We start from the raw sequence: 20,846 nt of genomic DNA, 5'->3' as shown, positions 1-20,846 counted from the left end.
CTGGGCCCTTTTAGCACCTGGAATAGAGGTGGTGCAGAAAGTCTCAGTGGTCTGACCGCATATGCAAAGCACCGTACCTGTCAGCGGCTGTGGTGAGGTTACAAGCTGAATGAATGAAGCTTTCACAGTTCTGTAACCTTGCCTAAGTCATGCTCCTGTTTTCTTACACAGCTTCACAGCGAGTAAATCCACTGATTAAAATCTGCTTGCACTAAAGTAGATTCCCCAGACTCTTACCACATCTGCTTTTGATTTTCAGTCTAATTTAAGCTAAATGATGCGAATGGCTTTATTTTTGAACACGATAACAACCAGAGTGAGTGGCTGTCGGTGAATCTGTGTGGGGAGTGGTCTTTTAGTCAGAGACTGCAGAAATGCTTCTCAACCAACTGTGCCTGATGCTTTTAGATGTTCAACATAGTTTCCAAGTCAAACTGTTGTTGTTATTGTTCATAATGCTCAGATTCTTCCATCTTATGTATAAGAATTAAATGACTAAAAATAACAGTTCCTGACTTGATTCCTGCTACTGAGCATGAGTTAAAAATCAGTCGGTTCTGGAATAATCTTCATACAAAAACAGGACTGACTGTGATATTTTAAGTCTGCACAGTACACACTATGGACTGAATGCTGTTTCATAACATGTGTAAGTGTGCAAAGACCTTGAAACACTCCCTCGGCTTGTCCATTAACCACATGTATGTGAGGCATTCATGACATTACTATACATTTAAATTAGGGATACACAAATGTAGCTTTTTCCAGCACTAATATGCTACAGATGTCTGCCAGGCTGCATTTAAGTGTTGCTTTCGAAAATAAAATGTAATCTATGTAATGTAATAAAATGAATCTAGTAATTATTAGTAAAATAATAATAACAACAATAATAATAATAACAATAGAGTGAAGATCCAATTTTGATTGATCTCCTTTATTTGCAGTCATGTTATTTCAGCTCGGTGTGAGAGGAGGATTTGCGTCATACTGCTGTTATTTACAGTCATCCTTACACACATTGTAAAGCTGACAAGAGAAGTGAAATATTTATCAAGGTGGCAGCAGGTTATGTTATAGGAAGTGCAATAAAAGCTTCGGAATCAAACATAACAAGAATGAGAATGAGCAACATATGAGAGAGAAGAAAACAAAAAAGCCTTGTTGTTGATGAAGCTGCTCAGCTGTCAGCTGACCACAGTCTGCAGTTTAGTCAAATATTATTGCAAAGCATATAAAGAAAAGCTGTTGGTGATGGAGGCGTGAAGTATCTTCACGCTGCTGTTGCTTGACTGTTAACTTCCTCCATGCTAAGTTAGCGTTTCCGCTACCAGCTGAGACGCTGCTGCTCACGGCTGGCGTGGTAAACACTGAACAGAACTACAACAATCACCCTCGTAGATGTGCCCATTTTCACCCATCAGGCCCTAGTTGGCATGTGTACAGGTATTCTTCAGACATCTTTAACACTTGTGTTTTCTGCTCTTGGCTCTGTATGATGTGAGTGAGGGGATATCCCTAATAAAACTATTCTGACTGTGAGAATAGAAAAGCCCTCCCACATGCTGTTCAAACCTTCTGCAGCGAATCAGAAGAAAGCTGGCTTAAAGGAAGACGGGCTTGTTTTAGAGGGTGAATTGAGATAAATAAGGATTAATGTGTCCTGTGAATCATGCAGAATTACTCTGCCAGAGTCCGAGAATAAAAAATATGAAGTTTAAAACAGCAAACGGAAAGTGCACATATGAAGCAATTCAAAGACCAGGATGAGCTGGGAGAAAATAATAATTCTCAAAGGAATCATACTGTTGTCCAGTCAACTAACAAGCTGCACACGTGTCAGTCAGCAGGATCAGCAGGGCTCAGCTCATCCAAACACATTAGATGGAGTCAAACAGCATATTGCTGTACAGCACTGGTTACACAAGGCTGTTAGGATTTTTGGAAAGTCATTACCTGATCTGATCTAAGCAAACTGGTGCTACACATAAACCTAATTAACTGAATGATGTGCAGTTGTATGAATTAGCTGGCTCCGCTCATTAAATCGATGCTTTGGATCGGACTGGAAGTGTGAGCTCTCATGTTTGTGTGCTTTGTTTTGGTTTTTTTAGGCAAGGAGTGCTGAGATCCCTGAGCTGAGGACTGAGCCCCTCATGCGCTCATGCAGCAGCAGCACAGCCAGCATGAAGGTCAAGAATGTCAAGAAGTGAGTGGGCACGTGGACACACAAATTTCTGATATCGCTCCAAACTGGCTGTTTATCGAGTCTGTTTCTGTGCCTGCCTCGTGCTTTCGCTCCCTCTGTTTGCATTGCCCTCGGCTTTTTCTGCTAATCATACACACTCAAAGCTGTTACCATATGAAGAGAATGAAGTGCTAACCAAACTGTGTGTGTTGCATTTGCAGACTTTGCTTCACCAAGGGCCATTTCCCAAAACTGGCAGAGTGTGCTCATTTCCACTATGAAAATGTGGACTTTGGTACAATTCAGGTACAGTCTTGAAGCTTTTTGATTCCTTCTCTTGAATTTCTTAATGCTTTACAAACACCTGGTGTGAGAAAGGGTTAAAGCTGGTGCGGCATGTGTGCATCAGTAGCATGGCTTTTAAAAACTTTGATTGGGATTATGAGTTTAAAATTACAGCGCCACAAATGTCAGCGATGTTGTGGATGAACCTTTGCACAGCTTATTGAAAAATACTCGCTCTCACTGAGAAGAAATTGGCTGATGATATTTGTAAAGACTGAATGAAGCAGGACTTCTCCACATGATGTCAGGTAGAACTTTTTTGCCATTGATGCATGGAGATTGTTGGTGTTTGCTATGGTTTCCTGGTTCCTTAAATGCCCCATTTTGCTAATATAATATAAATATAAGATCTTTAAAAAGTTTTCTTCTACCACAGTCTCTCCTGGAGATTCCTCCACATAGCTCCCTCATGTCTTTGCCTTTATTAACCTTAGTGGCTGTTGAGTCCCAAGCTGAGTCACAACTTGCTTTGCCAGCAGTTGTCTTTGCAGTCTGTTTTGATGTTTTTAAAAGTCCCCCCCATGCTTTAAAATATCCAAACTAGGAACTGTGAACCAAGTGTTTTTTAATCCCACCTGCACCCTGGTTAAATATTTGAATTGTTTGATACACTTTCTGTGTGGAAAAGGATTTTTTTTTTAACTAGTTAAAAACAAAAAAAATCAAATGGGAATGCCTGAGTAACTCAGTGAAAAGCCTGTGCCCCTGTAGTACAGGTATGTCTGATATTTCATTTGATTATTTTATTTTACTGTATTTTTTGGACCATAAAGCGCACCGGATTATAAGGCGCATTAAGCGAAACAAAACAGTCAGATAAGTCAAACTTTACTCAACTCATTCTTCTGGCTTCCTCCACTTCCGTACCATTGATTCATTAATGTTGAATTCTCTGGCAGCTGCTCTATTCCCATGTTGTTGCAGTATATTAATGACTAACCTTGTGTTGTGGATCGATTATCTCAGTTGTTCTCCTGACTGAAGTCTGGCCCGTGTATAGCATCCTGCTATGCAATTGCATTTGTCTCTAACCATCAGGAACCTTCACGTTAACTTTTATCGAGTGGAAAAAAGTTAGCGTTCATCCTCCAGCTTCACTGTGTTTATGTTATGCTAACATAGCTGTGTAGCTAGCGATCACGTAGCACATCATTATATACCAGCTAGCCCAACTTCAGTAACCCTGCAAACGTCACTGCTGTTTAGTTTTCTGTCTTCATTTATGTTGGAAGTGATAGCAGAGCTGTACGTTTGAATTTCTTCAGAAATCTCTGTCAGAACATGCTATTTCATGTTTAGGTGGAAGCTAGCAAGCTAACTTCCTGCGAACTTCTAACTCAGTTAAATTTAATAAATTCTGTTTTCATGGATGCCTGGATGTTAAACTTCATTGTTACACCTGTTAAAGCAGCAACACTGATCATTTTATTAAAGATGAAAGAATTTAGACAGTTTTTAACTCTCAGTGATGCTGCAGTGTTCGTTTGTTTTTGGGACCTGAAGTGGGCGGAGTTTCAGACCAAGATTACTCCGTGAGGCTCCTGACTACAGTAGTCATAATGCTCCGACAACCCATCAAGCCGTGTGGCTTTGTAGGTTAGCAAAGTAATACTAAAACATTTTTGACAGATTCTTGTGCGTCATGTACCACATAAAATCGGTTCAAGGTCAGTAAGCACAACCAGAATAGTTGGGTTGCGGTCACGTGGTTCTGATGACGTGCGGAGGCAGCGCGATTTTTGAGTGGAGGGCGGAAGTAAACATGGAGGACACTGTGGAGAGTCAGGAGAGCAGCTATTGTGCAACTTTAGACCCCGTTTCTCGGGAGAGATATAAACAGATAGTTAAAAAATATATCGGACGTGATCCGTATTCTTTGAAAATGTCCGAATGCACCACAGAAGTAAAGGATTTGCCTACTATCGAGGCTGTGGATATCACCAACTACTTGGTCCTCCAGACTTCTTACTACACTAGGCAGCAAATGAAAGCTTTCAAGAGTCTGGAGGCGTACAATTTTTTTGTCAGCGGGTGGGTCCACAACCTTGGAACAAAACGTCTCCGTGATGGATACAGTTTGGTGTTTGCAAGGGTGAGTGTTTGTTCTTATATTGCTTTATCTTAAACACGCTAACAGTTAGCGGTAGCGGCTTTAACGTCAACAAACATGCCACATCCTTAGGACTTCGTTAGAGTGACAGTTGTTTGTTTCAAGGTAAACCATTCTCAGCGGTCTAACGAGACACCTCTGAAGACTTGGGTAATTGCAAAGGAGGATGGAGAAGTGATTGCAGCTCATTGCAATTGTATGGCAGGGTTAGTAGCCTGTTCTCCACTGTCACTAGGCTCAAATCCGGGCTCTCAGCCGTCTGTTGCATATCCAAAATCGCCTCTGCACATCGATGCTGTTCTGCCTTAAGCTTCATTCTTTTCTCTCGTTTGAGAACTGATTCCGATCTGGGTTTTCGTTCCTAGCCGAGATTGACCGTCGGAGCCCAGTCCTCCAACTCTTCGTCATCCAAAGCACTTGGGCAGCCTATAGTCCCAATCAAGTCAATATTAGACTACTAACTTAAAAGCACTAAGTAAACGAGAATTTAACGACAACCTAATGCTAATAAGTTCGTTTGCAAACATAACATTACCTCTGACGAAGTGGTCGCTGCAGACACGGGCATTGGCAGACTCTGCTCCTCCCGACTGTAAACGTAAATTTAAAATCCATTTTTTCCTATGTTTTTCGGTTAGAATTTTCCATTTTTCTCCTCTTCGTTGGGCTATTTTTGGTACCCTAAAATACCGTTTATCAGTTTCTCTGGTCGACCTACTGGAGCATCCGTAAACACAACAGGACATAGGCATTTTGCGTACTGTCTGTCTGTGATTTTGCGCTTATCTTTTTCACTTCCGACCGCCAGTCAAATTTCGCGCTTTACGTCGACGTCACGTCTACGTCAAATGAAACCTAGCTATTTAACATAAGGCGCACTGATGATTTTTGAGAAAATGAAAGGATTTTAAGTGCGCCTTATAGTGCGGAAAGTAGTTTATTTTAGTTTTACCAAACATTTATTCACTGATCTTTTAAATGTTTAATTTTGAAGTTGTGCTTTACGTTTGTGAAAGATGATGATGTTCAGCACCACAGTGCAGTAAATACAGCTGATCTCTGACTCTTACTTTGGTGACTGGTGGGGTTGTGAGGTTAAAATATCTATCTTATGAATCCTTAAACACATTGTCAAGAGGAACTGTGCTGCAGTCAACTGTAGTGAGAGCTTTTTTTTACCCAGCCAGTTTTGTCATTACTACAAGAAGCCAGTAGGGGTCACTAGTCAGCTAAATCAAACCCACTGCTATTGCAACGGCAGAGTGAGAGTTTGCTGTGTTGTATTTTACGTGCAGGTCATTTGTTGATCTAACTCCACCCGTCCACTCATTGTATACATCTCAAGCTAATTTAAATTGTCTACAGCCAGTAGATTGGTTGTCCTTTTGTTTGGCCAGCTGATCCTTTCCTGGTTTTCATATGCCTTTAAGTAGCCTTGTGTCTTTGTGTTGCCTCCTGTGTACTTTTAGTATTCAGTGCAGCTCCTGCCTCTTCTTCTGAGCCAGCTGAACCCCAGTGGAAACTCATGTCTTCTGTGTTTGCTTAGGGATTAATTATTTGCTATTTGTTCCCCATGTCACTCAATATATGTCTTATCTCGCCTCAACCAAACATGTTTGCTTGTTTAATGAATTGGTCACAACTGCATTCTATTTACTTGCTCCCTAATGATTCTGACACGGCATAAATAGTAAAGCTTTTTATAAATGATAAGTGAGAATGTTGATGCCCAAGAAATCATTCAGGGTGTTTCATAGACACGCTGCTGCACATTTTTACATCTTCTTCACAGATTCTATGAACAGCACAGATTTTCACATTAACTATATTTCATTTTTCCTTATGCATCTCCACCATTGAAGTGAAAAAATCCCAAATAAATAGTAATGTATGTGGAGCAGGTCCAGTGAGGTTTTATGTTTCCTCTGTGCTGGACTGAGGCAGGGTAGGACTTAGGTTCAGCTTTGGAATTGGGCCTTCTGCTGGAATACTTATTCCATTATTCCATTATTATTATTTCACTTCCATAATAAAAATCTTTGCCAGAGGAGAATGTGAGTCACACAAAGTTTTGTTGTGGAAAAATAATAATGGCACAGTCCCACAAGCCCTGAGAGCACCACTTACGTGGCAGTCCTTTTCTTATGATGCTGGTTTTGTAGATGGAACGTTTGACTGACAGACTGTCAGTCGTTCTGGCAAAGATGGAGACATGGCTTAACCTTTACTTTCAAAGTCTTTTAAATCTTCTCTGTGGCTGCTCACAGAGTGGTCTGTTCATTACATTTTAATGTGTCCGTGTGCTCTGTGTTGATTCACTGTTTGCTCCGTTTTGACACAAAGAAGTGGCATTACTGGTCACATGTTTGGGGTTTTCAGCCAGTCGTGCTGCTGATGAAGTGCTGTTCTGATGTAATCGTAAAAGAGGCCGTTTCAGACATATTATTTTTGGAGATTTGGTTAATGACAAGTGCTGAATAGTGTATGCACACTTGAGTGCAGCCAGCTACACATTTTTGTGTCGATTTGGGTTTTAAAAAGCCAAAATGATGCGATGCAGTCTTACACTTTAATCAATTCAGATTCAGACTATAAAAAATGAAAACAATATCATGCATTGCTTTTGTCCTCAGAGGGTTTCTTTGCAGTGTATTGACAACTGTGACTTGCTGTGAAATTTAGTCCAGACATCGTATTCCTCAGAGGAAGAAACTGGTTTAAATGTTAAATAAATGAAAACAAAAGCATAACCTTACAGTGGTGTTGACAAAGTAAGGTTCTTCCAACCTTCTTCTGTCTGACTGTACCTTAACAAGACTTCCAAATTAATCTAGTGCAGAACTTTTTGCTTATTTAGTTGCTTTGATGTTAGAGAAACTTGTTGCCTTAAAATACTGTTGCTCTAAAAAGATTTGCAGGCCATACAGAAAGGATCTAATGACAGCAGCTTTTCCTTTTTGTACATTCTATGCTGTTACAAATCTGAATAGAGTCACTCCAAAAAGACTATAATTGATTTGATGATGGTGCTGTGACATCAGACACAAATGCATCACAAATGATCTTTGGAAAATATAAAAAAATATCTTTTTATCTTGACAGCTGTTCGAGACTAATTATAATAACCATTATGCCTAATTTTTGCACTTCTGAAAGCATTTAAAAACAATGGCACTAGATAGAAGGTTGTTACTAACTGACAGCTGACACTTCAATGCTACACTATATGAACAAAGAATAGTATATTTAGGTTTTTCTACAAATATCTATGACATTTGTCTGAGCTTATTTTCCAACGAGGTCATTTGTGGCATTTCTCTAAGAAATACGTTTGATTGTGGTTCTTATGTGAAGCCACAGGTGGTTCAGAATAGGTTTTACTTAAAGAAAGGAATCCTGGAACGTATCCCAGCTGTCATAGAGTGAGAGGTGGGGTACATCATGGACAGGTGACTGGCCTGTTGCAGAGTTTTCATCTGGATTATGATAAATGTGAATGTTTTATTTCATCACTTAGAGGGGGAAAAAAAGATGTTTTTGAATGTTGGCACCGAATGTCTAACACATGTAGTAGTAGTGGTAGTAATAATAAGGACTAAATCTGTGACCTTAGCTACATCCTGGCGCCCTGTGGCTGCACAGTCATGTATGAGTTTGATTTGGCAGACACTGATGTTTTGGAGCAAACAGAAGCAGGAGTGATGGCTCCAAGTAGGACTCTTGTTTGTTTCTCTGCAGCTCTCATTAGGATGAGTAAGCCTTCCTTTCTTTTAATTGAACTAGCTTCAGGCGGATCTAGCGCAGACTTCACATCAAAGTGAGTGGTCTGAAAAAATGCAGTTTAGGTCATCTTGCTATGGGTGGCCATGAAAGTTTGTATTGATTTTGGCACAGTACTGTTGGTGCACTCTTGAGAATCTATTAAATGTCAAAACTTAGAAACCTATTAAGTTGGATGTAGAGAGGGTGGATGAATTGGTATTGATTAACCTTGTCTGACACTTTAAATCCTCTGTGCATTGGCTAAAACCATTCCTAAGAGAATGGATAAGTCCCTGCTGATATTTGTGTCATTCTGTGCTGCTGTGTATGCTGTCCTCCACTCTTTCTGAAGCTAGTGCTTGAGGCTGGAATCTGAAGTATGCAGAAGAGACCTCAGCCAACTGAATTCACTGCTGGTTATTTAATCTACTTGAGACAGATATGGTTTTGCACCAAATGATATACACGCCATCTAAAACAATGTTGATATCAGTGCATGGGATAAATGAAATGACAGGTGAACAGTTGGATGTGAGATGAAAGGGCAGATTTAGATACTCTGGTCAGATTGATTTCGTTCTGTTCTCATTGTATAGGTCACAGCAGTAGTCAAGGAGCTTTAAAAGGTAAAGACCCACAATATTAGATATATTACCTCAATAATTAGGTAATTCTTTATAAGCCAGCACATGGCGACGGTAGTGTGAAGCCTTTAAGGTTCAGGAAGAGGCAGCGCATACAGAGTTGAGGATAACAAATTGAGCAAAGCACAAACTGTAAACTACAGAAGGTGCTCAGTGCATCGTGGATGTTCCTCAGCAGCCCGAGCACCTGATCCAGCTCTAAGCTAAATGAATATTTTAATCCTAATGTTAAAAGTATAGATGTGTGTGTCTCCTGAAACTAAACTAGAAGCTGATTCCTCTCTAGAAGACTGATAGCTGAAGACTCGACCTTGTATTCTATATTAGTTGTTAATTTTTAATTAATACTGTTTGTCAGAATGGCTCTGGCCTTTCCTCTGTGACCTGGCACACTGTCACAGTGTGTTGGCCCATGCATGCACTGCCCCCCCCATAGTCTGTGCCCTCCATGATGTCTCGGTTGAATCGCCCCCAGCTTCTCGCTCTTCCTCTTAGCCCCTCCCAGCCTTGCAGGCCAAGGGCTGCATGACAAAGTCTGGAGCCAGAGACCAGCAAAGTAAATGTATTGACTTCATCACCACTGTCCCACTGTGCCTGCCAACTAGCCAGCCAGCACCACTCACCCTTATTGTTGCTCATTAGCCTAGCATTTTGCCCTGCCTTTTCCACATTGACCACACTGAAGACCACACTGTTACACATTTTACTAATAAAATGTGTGTGAGGGTGAAAGTCACACAAACAGGTCCTTTCCAGAAACAGTGTTAGTGGTGCTGACCGCTGTCATCTGTACGATTATTAACAGTATTTAAGTTATTCACAGGCGTCAGAAATGGCTAAAGGTTGTAGTGTGTGTGTGTGTGTGTGTGTGTGTGTGTGTGTGTGTGTGTGAGACAGTAACGGGCTGTTTCATTCTGTCATTTAGTCATTTCTGTTATGCATCTCTGTCTGGGGTGCAGTTATAACACTGTAATGTAAAGTCTCCAGAGATAAGTTGACATGGTCACAAAAAACAGGCAAGCACGTGGACGGCTGCTCGGACTGCCTCACTCACCGTCTGATGATGAAATTTAGGTCATCAGACCCACACTTGGTCTGTGCTCACAATCTGTGCTTCTCTTACACTATTTGAAGCCTTCGGCCTTATTTTCTTCCGTTTTGGCTCATTATCTTGGTGTAGGATGAAGTCTGCATCAGCCAATCTGTTTGCCTCTGCTTCAACACATTTCAACACAGTATAGTACACTACTACTACGAGCAGGACAGTACTCTCCCAGAAATGCATTAGAGGGAGTAGTAGTGCGATTTGTTCCAGCACTGCCTTTGTACACACACAACAGCACTGAAGACACTAATAGGACTGAAACACTGAACCAAGTACAATGCCATAAAGTGCATTATGGCAGACTTATAGTAAGAAACATTGAGTGTGACTTTTAAGGTGGATAATCATGGAAATAAACCAGTTTAACAGCTGTTATGGTCTCGCTCAAGAGCCTTAACAAATATGGGAGAGACATGGTTTACAAAGTTATTAACCACATAAAACTTTACATTGGCATTTGTTAGTGTGTCAGCAGTTGGATGAGTGATTGAATGTTAGGTGTGTAATGTGAGCCCTAAAGTAACCAGTTCAAAACCAACCAGACAAATAACACGGTGCAGGGTGAATGGAGAGAGAGAGAAAGCTGAGGTAACCACATCTTAAATGCTCCGAGGAGAGTGGCCAGGTGCTCCCAGTTACCGCACCTACCAGCAACCTGGAAGACGACACGTACAAGCAAAACACAGCAGGCGCAGGCCAACGCAGAGGGCTGTCAGACACATGTGAAAGAGCGCCCCCTCTCTCATGCTGACGGTGGTTCAGGCAGTTATTGAGGGTGTGATTTGTGTGTGGGTGAATAACAGTAGCAGGGTGTGTGTGTAGCCATGTATGTGACGAAGACTGACGTCCCTCTCAGGGCTCCTTTAGACCGCCTTGCTGTACAGCTGATGTGTCTCAGCTGCTCCTGTGACAGACTAGAGGAAGGGTGATGAGGGCCTGTCTTTATTTGTCTCTTTTCTTACTCCTCCATTCGGCTTTCTAGCCATCTCCTGCTCGAGTCCATCCCCAGCATCGACACAAAATACGCTTCTCCTGCCCAGTCACCCCCTCTGCTCACAAAGCACCGTGAGAGATGCATTCCCTCCCCCCCAGTGGGACCCAATCCATCAGCTGCAGTACAACTCCAAAGCATACAGCCAGGCAACCCGTCATTTAGAAACACAGGACACTTAACAATAACCTGCAGGTTTTCTAATGGGTTTCCATCTGTATGATATTTAGGGTCATACTGTGTGGTTGCCTGGAGAAAACAGAATGAGGGCCTTGGCCGACAGAGAGATGATGTCAGACCCTTTGTCACATGTTCATTCAGAGGACCGCTCTCCACTGCCTGTGAGCTGAGGATGATGTAACGCTTGGATGCATTCTGCCCTTGTTGGGGAAACAAAAGACCAGCCAGAGCCCCCATATACACACACACACACACACACACACACACACACACACACACACACACACACACACACACACACACACACAATAACCATGAGACACAGAAATAATTTGAGCACCACAATGCTGTATGTCAGTGAAAGGTCTTTAGAGTTGGGTAAGAGTGCGCACACTCAAAGTTAAAGTAGTATAAAGCTGAAGAGTGGAGGTGAACTCAAAGGTTGAAAGGTCCTAAAAGTTTCAATAACAACAAATGTAACAAATGCATTAATAAATACTGCTAGACTTCAGCACTTTCCCTTTAACTAGAGCAGTGCCTGTTCAAGGGCAGTATAATAATGTTTTTATGCCTACATTCTACACATGTTACATGCATGCAAATACATCACCTGCTCCTGTGACAGACTAGAGGAAGGGTGATGAGGGCCGCTCAATTCCATTACCTATGGGGTAATGGAACTGAGGTAAAAAAAAGAAGAAGAAAAGAAAAGAAAACATAAGGAAATGGCTTAAAATTTCATTACCATCAACACATCATCATCAGACAATCATGTTCTAAATTAATTTGTGCTGAGAATACACAAATACATTATATTCCAGATCAGTCCATTTTGAAAAATTTGAAGAAACATAACATAAATAACCACTTTTTTCATGCTGCAGTGGTTTAATAGGTCCTCTTTAGATTAATCAGGAGTGCTTTTGAGATCTTGGGTCTATTCCACATAGCTATGATGCTTTATGTCTTTATATTTTCTTTCTTTGTTGAGCTCAACTGGACGTATCAGACGCAACATTTCCTGTGAAGCAGAGGGAAAGCTCTCCCCACCAGCGACCATTAAGATCAGTTAATGTGTATCACATGCATGTGCGAAACAGGATTTTGTCATAAGGCAAATAGATCAGGTCTGCAGGCACATGTTCCCACTGTGCTGTTTTATATTTTATGATTTTCCCACAAAGAAGAAACATTACCGGTCCCCTCTGTTCCCTGTACCCTGTCTTCCTATAACATTTGCAGCTCGACTGGGCTGATTGATTTCCCTTTCCGCCTTTACATTTGACAAACCACGCTGTCCTGTCCTGACCTGCGGGGCCTAGAGTGAGGTTAACTCCTAGAAGCGCTGAAAGCACATTCACAAAGCCTCATTACTCATTTCTGCTCTTATAAAAATGAAGTTGGGCTTAAGACAACAAAGCTGCAAGCTTGTCATGGAGATACTTTTTCTTTGGTGTTTTCTGCATTCCAGTGTGAAACAGAATCATTTCAATGACATAAACCCAGGAAGAGAAGTGCTTGCATGTCCTCCTTTGTGTTCGTCAGTTTTTTTCGTCTATTTTGGGTCCTTGACCTGTGAAACATCGTCCAGTTAACTTTCTGCATTTGGACAAATATTAGCATATTATTTGGAATATTAGCGATGCTGTGCTTTTGTCTTCACTCAGTGCAGGAGAGCCAGTGCCAATAAAGGTTGCTGTAACAGATGTTTCATTACCAAAGATGTTGATTACTGCTGTCATGGTCGTTTGGGTTTCGTGCAGATGTTGAGCTCACTGATGCACTTTTTTTCCCCAGAATGTTGTATTGACAGTCTGAAAATTCCCACCCTGTGTCTGGATTGTTCTTGTTTGATAATCTTACTTAAATTGAGAGTCCATGTTGTAGGTTCACTGCAGCAACATCCATTTTCAAATACCGCACTTCGAATCTTTTCCAGATCTTTTATGGGCTTCATAAAATAAAAAAATACTGAATGAAATGCACGCATCTTACCAGCTTTTGGGTGAATTTCCAAATTGTATTTAAGCTCCCAAAAACAGGAAACTGTTTAGAAATGACCAATTCCTGTCGTATTTTTGTTCAGGCCCTGAAATCAAAGCTGAGAGTTTGCATGTTCATCAAATAACTTGAATATGTTTGCATGTAAGTGTAAACAACGAATTGTTTTCAAGTTCCAAAATGTATAGATTTATAATCTGTGTGCAAATATATGTACGCTAAAGTAAGAAAAGGATTTTTGTTCCAAACCATCATCTCATCCCCTAACAGCGACCTCTCTCCCCCTGTTTAAATTCCATTGCTCTCCTCAGTACGGTTAGATCCCCATTTTTATTTTTATTTTTTTAGCTTTAATGATTTTAGATCCAGCTCCTTCACACTGCAGCAAAGGCCCACAGGCAGCCGTGCACTCAAAACCCCTTCAGCTCTACATCCGAGTAAAAATACTACAGTGTGAAAATGGTGCCACTGGAGACCCGCCATTTATTTTTAGTCATATTTTATGTTCTGCAAACTTCAGCCTGTAATCATAACACATTAATAAGAAGCTCTGACCTAGTGTACTGACATACACTTTAATAACTAGTAGAGAAATTTGATTTAATAAACTCATTCTGTTTGCGTAGTAGCGCAGGCGAATTTATTGGCCTGACACTTTTGTGTCAGGTTCTTGCAGCCGTTTGGACCGATCAGCTCTGCAGCAGAGAAAACAAAGTAGAGCAATCTGGGCTGCCGAGCACTGCTGCTCTATTTCGATACATCAAAATAATGTTGGTATTTTATTTTGAAGTGTTATACGTATAATTAAAAATATCATAAATGCTTGATACCGATCACACTGTTATTTTTATTCACACATTAGGGTAGCGTTTCTGTCGAGCCATCTGTTTGCCACGTTGGTCTGGACTGAAATATCTCAGTATCTGTGTGATGGATTAGACACAATGTGTAATATGCATAAACATTTTCTAGGCAGTGTGGTTAGTCTTCAAGGCTCACCATGAGGTTAACCTTTGTAGCTCTTGGTGACGTGTCTCCATTGGAAGTGCGTGTTGCAAACAACTTTTGTCTGTCAGCGAGGTGTGTATAGTAGAAACCCCACACACTCAGTGCCTGACTGCAGTTCTTTTCAACCTAACTTGGGTGTCTCTAATAACTAATTTTAGAGTCAGAAACAAAACTTGAGATTTCTCCACTGCTGTATTTTCTCCATAGCCAACACAGGAACGTGGGAAATAGTTGTGTTCAATCAGTGCTTTTAGCTTTTTGTGTCTGCAAGTTGGACTACAGTGATGTTTCCTGGAACAATAATATCCGACCTCTGCGCATGTGGTTTGGATAAATCAGTCTAACCTGTCACTGGCACAGCAGAGCAGAGACAGGATGAACTGGGTCATCATTGGATTATCATTTGATATTCATAAGCAGACTTATAGTAGAAAACGAAGTGAAGCTGTTCTCCAGCAATCGGTCAGAGCAGGCGTCTCAGCTGAGCAGCTCACGGCTTATGTGGAAATCTGTGTTTTTATGAAGGCTTAGAAAGTTTTGGCTCAGTGGTGACTGCTGTCACATTGCCCCATTCCTTTGGTAAAAGATAGTGCAGCAGGTGGTGTTAGAGATATTATTTGTGATCGTCACACCATCTTGAGAAATCTGCGTAGAAGGACCGGACACACACACACACACACACACACACACACACACACACACACAGAGCAGTGTACTTCTAGGGTTTGGCACACACACTTCCCACTGCTGCTCTCCTTCGGCGTTGTGCACGCCTTCTGAAGAACCCTCCCCCTCTCCACTCCAGCGTCACTAAAAACAGTCGAGAGCTCGTCAGTGCCATCACCACCACCTGTCCACTCACCTGCCTGGCACCGCCCCTTGAGCTCACTGCACCACCCCTCCCCTGCAGCTGAGCCAGGGACCACACCTCCGCCACTGTCCGTACCCATAAGTTGAATTGGACTGTTTGGATATTTGAACTGTTTGTTTGCATGTTTTTCACGCAGAACTGGGAGAGACTTGCACCCCCCCATGCGGCTCTGTACCCTCGTGGCTATTACCTTTTTGGTAAGCCAGGCTGTTTGCAGTCTCTTTTTAATCCATCTTATATGTGGATGGCACACGTGAAGTTGCCACAGCTGATTCAACTTCTGCTTCAGTTTTTTTAAGGTAGCTGGCTGGGAGCAGGCCCTTTAGCAGAGCGTATTTTTGGTGACTCTATTTCTACTTTGCAAGTGGGGTAGGCTGGGAGCTTATTTAGGTTATTAGGTTATATGAATAGCTTCCCATTATTTACTGCATTTGCAGATCGTCACTTATTGAAAAGCTTAATTGGGTGCATTTTGAAGTTTGATAATGGGAAGTCATGGTAATTGTGTTCTTGGAAGAGCTGAATGTCTCCTCAGTAGATCACTTTCAGTCAGATGCCACTTTGCTTGAGGACAGCACAGCGAGGACTGCAGATGTGGAAGGAGGGAAAACAGCTCCCTGGCAAGTGCACACACACCCTCTCCCCTCCCTTTCCTTCTCCTCTGCTCCTCTCTCTCCATCCCTGCTCTTTGTCCTGGGAACATGCCAACCAGAGAGGGTTAAGAGGAGGAGAGAAGGGGGAGGGGTGATCCAGCATGTCAGACAGGGAAGAGGAGGAAAAAAGAGAATAGCATGTGGTGCAGGACACAGAGAGCAGACGGTGAGGTTGCCAGAACAGGACTGAAGAACACATCTTTCTTTTTGTTTTGTTTTTTGGACATTTAAACCAGGTTGTTTCCATTTATGTTTTGCTGCTGCTAGTCAGATTTTCAAAGTTGTGTTGGGTGCCAGCCTCCAGAGAAAGAAGGTTTAAAATTGGGCATCCCAATGGTGGAATGGAAGAGAAGGCAAAATGGAGGAGATGAAAGCTGTCCCGTTGAGTAATCCACCAAACCGGCTTTCATCCTCTAACACCAGCTGCTGATGATATTGTTGCCCCCTCCTCTCTCTTTCTCTCTCCGGATCCCACACTGGGAGTGCTTACACTGTATGTGAAAGAAAGTGGGGAGCTGACATTTACGTCCCGCCAAGGGGAATTGTGCTCCGTGGCGGAGAAACCCAAGCTTGGATGTACATTCTTAGACTTGAGGAACAGAGACTGGACAGGTGTTGGAGCGTTAAGGAGCTGCATGAAGGGAAGGAACGTAAACCAGAGCTGACCTACTGTAAGTATGAGGGCTTTTTCTGCCCTTTCAGTTCTTTCTGTAACAGTGTTCTGCTGCTGCGGTTACAGAGCTGTGCTTCCCCGTTGTCCTTGTGTGCCTGCAGGACTCGTGAAAAAAAGCTTGTGGCCGAGATATCGGTGTGGCACTGCATGCAGAAACCTTTGTTAGAGCGACAGCTGAGTTTAACACGGATCTCCAAGTAAATGTCTTTGGAAAATGATCAACGTGAAAGGGCTTTTCTCTTTCTTTTAGGAATTCCACAGGCCAGCTTTTACAACACTGTAAACAAGAACAGCTGAGGGACAGACCATCCAGTGATATATATTTTTCCCCAGTATGACCATATATAGCACAGCATGACCACAGTGAGGAAACCAGTGTGGGTTTTTGTTGTTGTTTTGACTTTTTTTTGTGTGTTTTTCTTTTGATTTTCATGACATTGATCCAAATCCTTCATGTCAGCCTTGTTGTTATCTGTGGGTAGGTTTTGAACTTAAACCAGTATATCCAGAATTCTTCAGTATTTCTCATTTCCTGTGAAAGGCAGTCTGTTCCTATGCTATTATTCTGGAGCTGTGGTTTTTGAAACCATAGTTTGCCAAGTACTGGCAAGATTGCAGCTGCCTTTGTGGTCACAGGGACAATGTGTGCTAGTGCAGCACAAGTTGGATTGAAAGCGAATTGCAATGTGGCGAGCTGCAGGAAATGCAGAAAACAGGCCTAGAATGGTAGGTAACGTGTGCGGCATGCTTCCCAGTTTGGGTGCATGGGAGCATTTGCAGGTTCTCTTCAAAAGTTCTTAATAAAAGCAGACGTGCTTGCTGAAATGGCAAAACTGCTGCCTTTGTTTTGAAAACCTTCATCACAGCTGAAAATGTCTCTGGGGTGCTCACTTCAGTTCTGTTGTTTTTCAGCTGGGAGCCAACCTGCAGTTCACTTACCCCCAGCCTCGTTTATTCAGTAGATGCTATCTGTAATTTCTACATGCTGTCAGCAGAGATGATCATCGGGGACTTGGGAATCACAGCCAGGGTCTCTCTAACCGTTATCATCATAGTTTGAGAAAGTGTCTTTCTGGGAAATAAAACAAAAGTCTGTGTTTTGTTCATACACAGTGTGAATCATATTAGGTGTAATGTTCTAGAAACTAGTGTTGAAGTGGTTTTGCCATTATTAGTGTACAAAACTGTAGAGAGAAACAGACATGTAGTCTCACCGCTCACCGTGCCACAGATATTTTACTGGTGTTCCCCTGTGGTAACCAGGAAATCAGCATCTAGCTGAATTACTGCTACCTTCTGATGATAAAGACCTATTACATCATATCATGCACTAGTAAAAAAAAACAGGGAAAATATATTTAAAAAACATTAACAAACCATAGAAATAATAAGACTGTTTGAGTATTTAAAAGATTTTGGAGCCATTGTCCTGCTATAGGGAGGCTGCTGCCTTTGTGCTTGGTCTGCAGCTTGGTTTAGGTGTTTGGGAGATATCAAAGTGATATTCACATGAATCACAGGACCCGAGGTTTCCCAGCAGAACAGATCATCAATATATTCAATTCACCAGTCAGATTTTGTTGTTGTGGTTAATGTGACAGCTGCCTGGAAGTTAAGAAATCCTTCGCTTTGTGTTTACTTTGTGTTATTTTCTGAGCATGTTAGTATTCTGGCTTCAAACCCAACAGATCTGACTCTAAGCTTGGAGTTTATTCCTCTTTTTACCGGCCTTGATTTGCTATACAATAGATTTTAGCTACATAAGCCTCTGTGACTTATTGTAACCCTGCTATTGCTGTGCTGGCATTACTTTGCAGTATTGTTTGTTTCTCAGGTAATATTAGCTGCTGTATGTATATCCCTGCCACAATCAAGGTGATCCTGAGATTGCCACTGAGAGGCATGATGTTCTCTTTGTTCACAGTATCATCTTCTTTACATAACATTTTTTTTAACCTTTAAGTGTTTTGTGACCAGAAAGTTCCTCATCATCCCAAATTGAGTCGTAACCGTTCACATGCACATAAATGTATTGCAGAAACAGCACAGAGCCTTTCGTGTGCTGGATGGAGTCCCACAGTTTGCATGACAACACACTCGGATATTGCTAAATCAAAAAGTTCCACAGTGACTGCACCCTGAAGCATTTCCAAAAGAACTTTGGGTGCAAAATATTGATGCTCAGCAACATCATGTGGAACAACTTATAATCACACATACACACCACTTGCTTAAGAGCAGAGCAGAGTAGCACTTTAATGTCCCTGAGAGGCAATTTGGCTTATACACAGCAATCAGTAATAACAAATACATACAAGCACAGCAATAAATTGAAATAAACAGTGAACGCAAAATACACAAAAACTGAAAGAAGCCAGAAACCAGACAAAATGGCTTTTGTTTAAAAAGCCAGTACCTGATGGATTGAATGACCTCATGTCTTTCCTTTTTATTGCTGAGAAACAACTTTACCAAACAAACCCTGACAGTAACAGTCACATAAAAGTCACTAAGACAAAAGACTGCATGGAGCAGTATTATGGGGTTGGATAGGATAAAGAATGACCTCATATGTATAACTGCCACTTCTAAGGAAGTAGAACCTCCATCAAGTAAACTGAACTTATCCAAAAGGCGGCTTTTAAATTTGCAGCAGTGCTTTCACACTTCCTGCATTTTCTGTTTTTTGTCAGATTGTGATCAACAGATCATGAAAAAAACAAATCTTCAAAATAAAGAATACTTTGATAATGACATTGATGAATCATTTATAAACACTAAAAATTTTGTCAGGTTAGACGATACAGTCATACTGGTGACACTAGTGTCCTAGTTCTAAGTTGATAACAGCCTGTTTTATCGATTGGTCCATGTGTGCAGTCCAGACCAAAATACTTTTAAAAAGCCACGTCTCGCCCTGGTCCAGTCACCACTGAGCAGCTGGACTTTAGATGGGTTTTTATGTTGTTTTTGTTGTTGTTTGTGTGTTTTTAAGCAGTGTGAGCAGCCGGTGACACGCCATTCATTTTTACACCATCAGCCCAGTTCGTGATAACTTTGCCAATTTATTACTTAGCAAACTAAGTATTTCCTGATACCTGGAAAACCAAAACTTGCATCAGCCTCAGATGATTTCTGTGAGGCCAGGTGATTAGCCAGATTCTGCATTGTCTGACTCAAAACATATAGGATCATATCTATGCTTTATCATCTAAGGAGGCTTTCCTTAACTAAAGCAGAGAAAACACAAAGGAAAAGGAGAACGTGACCAGTTTTTGGATAAATTGTCATCCTCTTCCTCCTCCTCACCTCAAGCCTGATCTCCTGAACTGAAGTCAGGTTCAAACATACGAAAATGTGCGTAAACGAGCTCATTGATTCCCGTTGTTGTCAGCCAGAGCTGTTGGTCCTACAGCAGCCACTGTAACTAGGATTAACTACTGACATCTATTGGTTTTACTGTAACAGTTGCATGCAGCCTTCTTTGTCTTTGGGTACCCGCAATCTCTCTTTTTGTGCCCATCACCACCTCTTCTCTAGATTTTTGTTGCTGTTTTTCACTTGAGTTGTATTTTTACATGATATTGAATCATGCTAATCAATGCTAACAATCCAAGATCAAAAGTATTGACAGAAATACTCTTCTTTTGTTTAGTTCTGACTCCCTGATGTTAACAGGTTAATCGAAGGTAGCATTTTACTTTACTATCATGAAAAACATTAAATGCTGATGTTAACATGAACACTTTTAGTAGATTTTTTTTTAAAAAACAGTTGAAAATTTCTCCACGTCCCATCCACGTTTGGGACCTCTTTCTCCTGTGGACTTGTTCCAAAAGTGCATCGCTGTGTTTTTGGGTATTAACTTCCAAGTACAGTTCAATTTGTTTTTGTTTTATTAGCTTTTATCCTTTTCAGTGCTTTACTTGTAAACAATTCCCTTGCTTTTATTTTGAAAGTTAAGTGGCGCTAACCAGCTAACCTTGGCTGTTTCCTGTCTTCTGTTTCCCTCTTTCGAGGCTGACCAGTCAATATTCAACAACTGTATTAAATCAAACTTGCTTTAATGGGATCCAGAACACTTCCATGTGTTTTCATCCCCCGCACTGGCACAATGACATTGTTCCGACAGGCTCTGTTTAGTGGACCCACACAGCACATAAATACCCTCGATCTCAGTTTTTATGTCTGCTGTTGTGAAAGCAGAACTTTTGTTTGTGTTAACACAAAATGCAGATCTAACATAATGATGCAGCAAATGGGATAGAAGATAAAAATGTTTCATGAGCGGGTCACTTACTCTTTCACAATTTCA

The 20,846-nt window shown here is 41.4% G+C and overlaps 1 protein-coding gene across 4 annotated transcripts in view; it reads left to right on the top strand.

The window, feature by feature from the left end:
• arhgap32b (Rho GTPase activating protein 32b) overlaps positions 1–20,846 on the top strand; it is a 131,906-nt gene that overhangs the window by 70,376 nt on the left and 40,684 nt on the right. For 3 of the 4 annotated variants that reach the window (XM_085288269.1, XM_085288268.1, XM_085288267.1), the window contains exons 4-5: positions 2,115–2,209; positions 2,410–2,494. In XM_085288269.1, the coding sequence (XP_085144395.1) occupies positions 2,115–2,209; positions 2,410–2,494 (180 nt within the window). Of the gene's footprint in view, positions 1–2,114; positions 2,210–2,409; positions 2,495–14,884; positions 16,530–20,846 lie in introns of those variants that run through there. The other variant, XM_085288270.1, reaches the window with a different exon arrangement.

Source organism: Mchenga conophoros, linkage group LG10, assembly GCF_057382185.1.
Source record: "Mchenga conophoros isolate Kocher_MC1m ecotype Shallow Benthic linkage group LG10, M_conophoros_male_GT1.1, whole genome shotgun sequence".
Lineage (NCBI taxonomy): Eukaryota > Metazoa > Chordata > Actinopteri > Cichliformes > Cichlidae > Mchenga > Mchenga conophoros.
This window is presented reverse-complemented; position numbering and strand designations above follow the sequence as displayed.